This window comes from Sinocyclocheilus grahami, unplaced genomic scaffold (assembly GCF_001515645.1).
Source record: "Sinocyclocheilus grahami isolate Dianchi unplaced genomic scaffold, SAMN03320097.WGS_v1.1 scaffold458.1, whole genome shotgun sequence".
Classification (NCBI taxonomy): domain Eukaryota; kingdom Metazoa; phylum Chordata; class Actinopteri; order Cypriniformes; family Cyprinidae; genus Sinocyclocheilus; species Sinocyclocheilus grahami.
Genome location: NW_015505637.1, coordinates 521,153 through 528,961, shown reverse-complemented (window position 1 = coordinate 528,961; position 7,809 = coordinate 521,153). Strand labels below are relative to the sequence as shown.

General features: G+C 45.1%; 1 protein-coding gene across 7 annotated transcripts in view; it reads left to right on the top strand.

Moving 5' to 3' along the window:
- The window catches only part of LOC107552789 (ras-responsive element-binding protein 1-like), a 66,713-nt gene extending 58,904 nt beyond the window's left edge, over nt 1–7,809 (top strand). For all 7 annotated transcript variants that reach the window (XM_016234783.1, XM_016234784.1, XM_016234782.1 and 4 more), the window contains 5 exons: nt 1,326–1,515; nt 1,630–4,177; nt 4,293–4,457; nt 4,592–5,365; nt 5,663–7,809. In XM_016234783.1, the coding sequence (XP_016090269.1) occupies nt 1,326–1,515; nt 1,630–4,177; nt 4,293–4,457; nt 4,592–5,365; nt 5,663–6,168 (4,183 nt within the window). In that variant the 3' untranslated portion in view covers nt 6,169–7,809. The remainder of the gene's footprint in view (nt 1–1,325; nt 1,516–1,629; nt 4,178–4,292; nt 4,458–4,591; nt 5,366–5,662) is intronic.

The window sequence follows — 7,809 nt, the reverse complement described above, 5'->3', positions numbered from 1 at the left end:
AGCCAGAAAAGCCCCCCCCCCCCCCCGCATGTGGCCCCCAGGCTTAGGGCAAGGGAGTGGCACGTAGAGGAAAGAGGGAGAAATAGAGGGGGGGGGACCACAGAGGATGTGTGGCTGGGGGGGGATTTAATGAGACACAGGAGGAGACTTCAGGAAGATGCATTCTGCAGGACATCTCTGTAGTAGTGTGTGCATGCATTCAAGGTTGTAGCTGTATCCCTGGAGACTTCAGACTGCAGAATATTCCTCTAAACTCACCCAACCAATGGGTAGCTCCTCTAGTTAATGGATAGCTGTACGGCATTGCTCTGGGAGAAGGAAGTTGGCACGGCCTGTTTGATTGTGTTTCAGAGCAGCGTTATTGTTGTATGGAAGTACTGCAAATTTAGCACTAATCCTGTGTAATCACAAGAGCTAAGAGTGCTAGTTAAGAGGATCTAGACTGCTGTGAATTGGGTTCCACAAGAGTTCTAAAAGCATCAAAATAACTACACACACATACAAACAGACCCAAGAATGCTTTTCAAGATACAGACGTGTTATCTGTCTTACCCAAACAGCCCTTCCAAGTAAGACAGACACTCCCATAAATGCTATAATAAATCAGTTCTGACACTGAAATCTGATTGGATGAACCACGTTTGAAGCCATTGCAGAATAGCCAATAGAAGCAACAGCATCCTGGACAGGCAATGGTTAGTGCTTAGTGTAATTATAGGTAACAGTGCTTGAACTCTTTGTAACAGGCAAGCTAAATTTTCTTCTCATGGCTTTCTCACGCAAAACTGACAATTTATTAAATTATTCTCAAGCATGGGTCCTTAACCTATTATCACTTTAAGGCATTATGCTTCTCAGGTGGATGCGCTGCTATGCTCTGTCTTACGTTGCATTGTGTATGTCTACTGAGAAAAAAGCAGCTTACAGTCCCTATGGACACGTCCTCACCATGATCAGGGGCAGGGCATGTGACAAGACCAGTGCACAGTGTCACAGACATTAGCTAGCTGTCTTATGCAGCACCCTACAAACACAGAAAGAGTGCCATTGCAGGCAAGGGTGTGGTTATCATCAACTTCCAGCTCTTAGTTTATTCACTTAGGAAATCCCAGCTCTATTTTCCCTGTGCGGATGTCTCTACAGCACACTGTAGATTGGATGCTTTGTTTATTAAAGATTTTGGGCAATGAATAAATATATAATTTATATTTATTTAATATATATGAATGTGTGATTGTCAGTGTGTTATTTAGTATGAATATATGCATATATAAAACATTTGATCCATTGATGTCAGCACCTCACATTAGTATTCTTATTCCTAGATGTGATTTATGCTGCATCTCGTTCCGGACTCACCGAAGTTTGCTCCGCCACAATGCAGCTACCCATAAGCAGCTACCCACAGACCCCAACGGACGACCCTTTATTCAGAACAACCCATCCATCCCTCTTGGCTTTAATGATCTGGCTTTCATTGACTTTTCATGCCAGAAGTTCCCTCAAATTGCACAGGTAACAGCCACGGTCAAATGTTCTGTTTTTGATCTGCACAGTATGTAAAAGTTCTTTATCTTGTCTGTAATATCTGAGAGTTTTGTTAAGTCTCAATTTTATTTTAACCCACAGATTTGGTGTGAAACCAACCTTCGGCGATGTACTGGCAAATTCCATCGTTTTGTATGTGACACATGCAATAAAGCATTCCCTCTTAGCTCAGCTCTGGACTTGCACAAAACCTCACATGAGACTTCCAGTGGTACCCAAGATACAACTTCACCCTTAATTATGAAAGATGAGCTTCCCACTCCTGAGAAAAGCAGCTTCATGGACTCTCTGGGCTTGCAGCACATCTCTCAGATTAAGCCTGCCCCCTCAGAAGAGGATGTCCAGCAGGCCAAGCTAGATAGCATTCGGGTTATCCACGTGGACCAGAATCAGTCCACTGTACCTCAGGAGGCTGGCCTTGTTGGAGGGGTTAACCTGTCTCTTGTAGACCCAACGACTCTTCATGGTCTGTCCAATCAAGAGGCTCTCAATCTGCTGTCCCTTCAGCCCTTCCAGACTGGTTTTCTGGTGCAACCAGATGGTGGTATGGTAGTGAAGCCTGTTTGTGGTGAAACCAGCACAGAACTCGCTGATATACAGCAAATAATCAAAGTAGCTTCTGCTGCTTCTAACCAGATCACTCTCCCACCCTTATCCAAGGCGCCTTGTAGTGCCATGCAGTCAGGCTACAAGCAGATGCCTCCACTCAAGCCAAAGCCATTGGTGGCTCCCAGAACCAGTATGGTAGCTTCAACTCCACCACCCCTATTAAACACCCAGCAAGCTTCTTTGGGCTGTATCAGCCCTAGCCTCCCACCCCCTGTCAGCCATCCTCTCAAGACAGTTCAGGACCTCTCCTCATCTTCCTCATCCTCTTCTGCCAACAACCAGGCTTCTGCAGAGAGGATACAAATGGAAGCTGAGTGCATGGGAGATGCCCATACCCCAATGGACATGGATGAAAGACATATCAAACAGGAGAATGGCAAGTTAGAAGAGACCACTGGAAAGGGAACTTCTCAAAAAGGTTTGTACCCTTGCCGATTTTGTGACCAGGTGTTTGCATTTTCTGGTGTGCTGCAGGCACATATGCGATATCATTTGGGCACCCTACCCCACCAATGCAATATCTGTGACTATTTTGCCCCAGACAAGGCAACGCTGATCCGTCATTTGAGAACGCACAGTGGTGAGCGTCCCTATGTCTGCCGGCTCTGTCATTACCCATTTACTGTCAAGGCTAACTGTGAGCGCCACCTTCGCAAAAAGCACATGAAAAACAATCGCAAGGAGATTGAGAAAAACATTAAGTATGTTACTTCGTCCACATCCACAGCAGACGTACTGGAGCAGGCTGGAACTAGTGAAACTACCTGCCGCTTCTGTGGGGAGAAACTAAAGACCTTTCGGGCTCTGCAGATTCACTTGCGCACACACAATGGCTGCCGGCGAAAGCCATTTGAGTGCAAGCGTTGTGGAGCAGCCTTCCTTGCCAAGCGTAACTGTATCCATCACCTTCTGAAACAACATCCAGAGGTCCAAGAGCAGGATATTGAAGAACACATAATCACTCTTTTAGCTGCATCAACCCCAAATAGCCCAAACCCATCTCCTCTCAATGACGGTTCTCCTAGCTCTGTAGTGCAGCCTATCAAAGTTGAGGACCTTAGCTTTTACAGCGTAGATATGGATCAACCTCTGGACTTCTCTAACAAAAGTCATGGGGGCAGCAGTGCTGGAAGTGTGACTGGATCTCCTGGGATCAAAATTGAACCTGTCTCTTATGACTCCAACATGGAACCCATTGACCTCTCTATTCCTAAGAATCCTGTAAAGAAGCTTAAACAAGAATTTGTGGCTGCATTGCCAAGAGAGGTCAAGAAAGAACAGTCATCCATTAGCATACTTGCTCAGGCTCTTCAGGCCGAGAAGTCCATTGATGAGAAGTCCCAACCTCTTGGATGCTACCAGGTCCCTGTTGCTTTGCCCTCCCTTACTGGTAGCACTAATGCTGCAGGAAGGCTCTTGCGTTTAAAGCCCCTGCTTCCTAAACCTTCCTCTGCTGCTATGAAGGAGCTTCCACCACTAGCATCTATTGCTCAGATAATTTCCTCTGTTTCTGGTGCCCCTGACCTTCTTAAACGGGACAACACTAATAGTCTTCAGGCTGATTCTGATACTCATGTCAAGCAAGAATCACCAGATATTTTGACAGAAGAGTTCTCACTAGAGAGCTCAAAGAAGAGGTCCAGGAAAAGGCCTTCCAACCGCACATCAAAAGAGAAACCTGTGATGAATGCCACAGACCCAAGTATTGATTTGGAGTCTAGTGGGGAGTTTGCTAGTGTTGAGAGGATGTTGGCAACCACTGATGCCAACAAGTTCAGCGCCTATCTTCAGACCAACACAATTGAGTTGGCAAGAAAAGGCGGGCGGCAGCCAGGTGCTAGTAACGAGAAAGAGGTGAAAGATGAGAAACACTTGCTAGCCCAGCAGACTGTTCAACCCCAACAGTCCAAAGGAAAGAAGAATGCATACTCAAATTCTGTGCAAAAGATGACTTGCCCCTTTTGTCCCAGAGTTTTCCCTTGGGCCAGCTCGCTTCAGCGCCACATGTTAACACACACAGGTGAGTCTTGTATGTAAAGTTTTACAGGGTTTACAGTGTTGATGTACACCTTCTGTTTTACCCCTTATATATGTGTAATTTATTTTCTTGATATTATTTTGTGTTCCTTAAAAAGGTCAGAAGCCATATCCTTGTCTCCAGTGTGATGCCTTCTTCTCAACCAAGTCCAACTGTGAGCGACATCTTTTACGCAAGCATGGCATTTCCAACAGAGTGCTTAGATGCAATGGTGCAATACCCAACCCTAAAGAAGCAGAGGAAGGCTCAGCAGAGAGTGCAGGTATTAAAAATAATATATAATGGAACCTTTTGAATTGCTTATGTACTTTAGACAAAGTGGTTTTTTTAATCTGTTGATAGAAGTTAAAACTGCACTTTATTACCTGAAGTGTAATGGGTCATTGTATATTTCAGAGAGTACATCTGAGACTGAGCTTCTTGTGAGTGAGGCAATGGATCTCACAAGATCAGACTCTGAGAAGCCTGTAGCATCTGATGCTGAGAAACCTTCACCAGCTAAGCCGACAGAGGCAGCCGTGGTAGAGCCTCTTCCTCACAAAGAAGAGGAGGACCCAGCAGCCTTCGAGTCTTTGAAGCACAATGACCCAGAAAAAGAGGATGGCGATTCCCATAGCAATAAGACCCTTGACTTGACCTTTGTTTCCAAGTCTAAGGACTTCAAGATCCCTGAGAAAGACCAACCACAGTCCTCTCCTGCAGCAGATGGTGACATGTCTGACAAAGCAACACCTCAGGAGGAGTCCAAATTGACCTGCAAAAGTTGCAAGAAGAGCTTCCGCTATGCTGCTACCTTGACCAGACATGAGAAAGTTCACCAGCTGGATGTAGCATCAGACTCAACAAATGGACCTGAACAATGCCTCATGAAATCAGACGATCCGATTGTGCCTTGTGAAAATAAGAAAGAGGTTACAGAGGAAGAGGTGGAGAGTGTAAGGAAGGGCACAGCAGAGAACGAGGGAATGGGCAGTGTGGTGGAGAGTGGGTCTGAGGAGGATAAAGAGGAGAGGAGTGATGAAGAGGGAGCTGCAACTGAACCAAAGAGTACTGAGGGAGAGACTGAAGAACCTGGCAGCAAGCCGGACAAGAGGAAAAAGGTGTGCAGTATATGCAACAAACGTTTCTGGAGCCTTCAGGACCTCACCAGACACATGCGCTCTCACACAGGTAATGACAATACTAAAAACTTACTTGATTGGTATAGATCAGGGGTTCTCAAACCTCTCCATGAAGTATCCCCCAGCACTGCACGTTTTGTATGTCTCCCTATATCAGACGCACCCACTTCAAGTCTTGCAGTCTCCACTAATGAGCTGATGAGTGTGATAGATGAGGGAGACATACAAAATGTGCAGGGCTGGGGGTACTCCAGAAAACCACTGGTATAGATCATTCATCAAAACATAGAGCTCTTGTTCCTTAATAAAATAAAGCAGAATGTTTTTAATGGCTTGTTTCCAATAGGTGAGAGGCCTTACAAGTGCCAGACATGCGAGCGCACTTTCACCCTCAAGCACAGTTTGGTCCGACATCAGCGAATCCACCAGAAACTCCGTGGAGCGGATAGTGATGGATCGACTTGCGGGGTCACAGGTGGTCCAGAGGAGGACGGCTTCAGCGGGCGTTCGGCTAGTGAAAGCGAGTGCACACCCACTAGCACCAATCCACCCTCTGAGAACGAAAGCGAATTAATGGACACTGTGAAGGGGGAGCCAACCTCACTGGAGAAAGAGGAGGATTGTGTACCCTCTGTACCAGTTGTGTTTAAACTAACCTCCAAGACAGGACCTGTATCAGCAACAGAGACACCCAAAGAACCGCCAGTACAGAAACAAGCATCGGATTCACTCACCGTATCCGACTTAGAGCCGTCGGAGGGATTCATCCAAGGTTTACTGGAGATCCACACCAAGCCCACTACTGAGCACATTTTGCCCACCCCTGAGCCGCCACTGCTTGGCGTGGATTGAAGAGCGACTCTTTCCTAGTTTCTTATCTTGTGGTGAAACGTGCTGCAACAAGAAGCAGTGCCATATAACAAAAGTACATTGCAATGAGAAAAAAGAAGCAATGACTGTTTCCAAGTGCCTTTCTACTTTTTTGCTATATCTTTATCAGCATTTATCATGATCTAAAGTTGATTTTTATAGTATTTTACAATGATCATTATGATTTTTTTTGTGTTATCCTGAGAGAACTACTTTAAGCAATATATGAACAAATTTGCATATCGTATTGAAGAGTTCAGCGACAGTGCAATCTGTCTTATGAAAAGCAAGTCCCTTGATTACCAAGAGGACATGTTTTTAATAAGAGGCTTGCACCCAAGTGCATAACTGGAATACGCAAAGACGACTTCTGCACCATAGGGTTTCTTCGTTGCTGTTTGTCCTCTTTAACTTGCCAGTAGTTTCCCCTTTTGTGTAATTCCTTTAATGACGGAGGCTTCCAGAGTAATTGTTTTATCACAGAGATCTGTTGTTCTGGGTGCTGTGTCGACTAAAGATGGTTTGGGGAAACAGCCAAACAAAACATCCGAAGGTCATCCTCGGAAAGATGCTCAGCAGCTGTTGCGTAAAGTATATGGGCAATGTTTGCTCAAGACAGGTGATGAATGTCCAGCTGTGCTGATTGTGTCAATGTCTTTAGTTAGCATTAACGTTCTGGCACAAAAAGATGGTTTTTAATGAGGGAAGGCAATGTTTTTAACTTAAGGGCTCTTGAATTACTGTCCCTCAAGCCCTGTCTCCGCTACTTAAGAACACAAAAATAAAAAAAGCAAACACAATAAGGAATAACAGGAAGCCCATGAATCTGATGTACTTGATGAAATGTGTAACTGTGTCCAGTGTTACCGTCTTCCAAAAACATCGATTTCTAAGCCTTACTCTTTCGTCTTGGCGTTAGGCAGGTGTCTCACTTTCTGCCGGGCTCACGAACTAGAATTCATGGTGTACTTGAACCCTGTCGCCCTGCTGCCTCCTGTCAGGATGCGCTCCTCAACTAGGAGGACCCCATGTCAATCACACGCTCTTTTGTAGTGTTGGATCTCTTTGACCTCTCAGTTTTATGAACTCGTGTTGTAAAGAAACCTCAGACACAAACAAAGCAAACCTCAAAGGGCATGAAGACTGTTTGAAATTATGTGGACTGGTAAGCATCTTCGAATATAGGTCTCCTGATTTCCTGAAGCAGCCGTCTACCAAACGGATGCCTGTTGATCAGCAAAGCAAAGAAATGAAAAGGAATAGTAGGGAAGGTGAAAGTTTGCGCCTGATCGGATATCAGGTTGTGTGCGCCCCTAGTGGTGAAGATCTAACATCTCTGCTCCGGCACGAGACTTGTAGTATTGGATGAACTTGAATGCAATTGCAATCGCTTTCTCGGGACTTCTGCTTCTCCCGATGCCTTTTGCTGGGTTCATGTGAGTGTGTTTTGTGTGCAGAAGTGATTGGTTTCCTGGTAAGAATGCTCACAGACTGTTTTTAATGTATTTATTATGACCCAGTGTGGGTGAAGAAGTAAATGTGGAGAAGCCATGTATTAACACAATTATGCTGCATAAAAAATGATTCAAATTCAATACTTAGCATCCTAGCTTTGATCTGGGT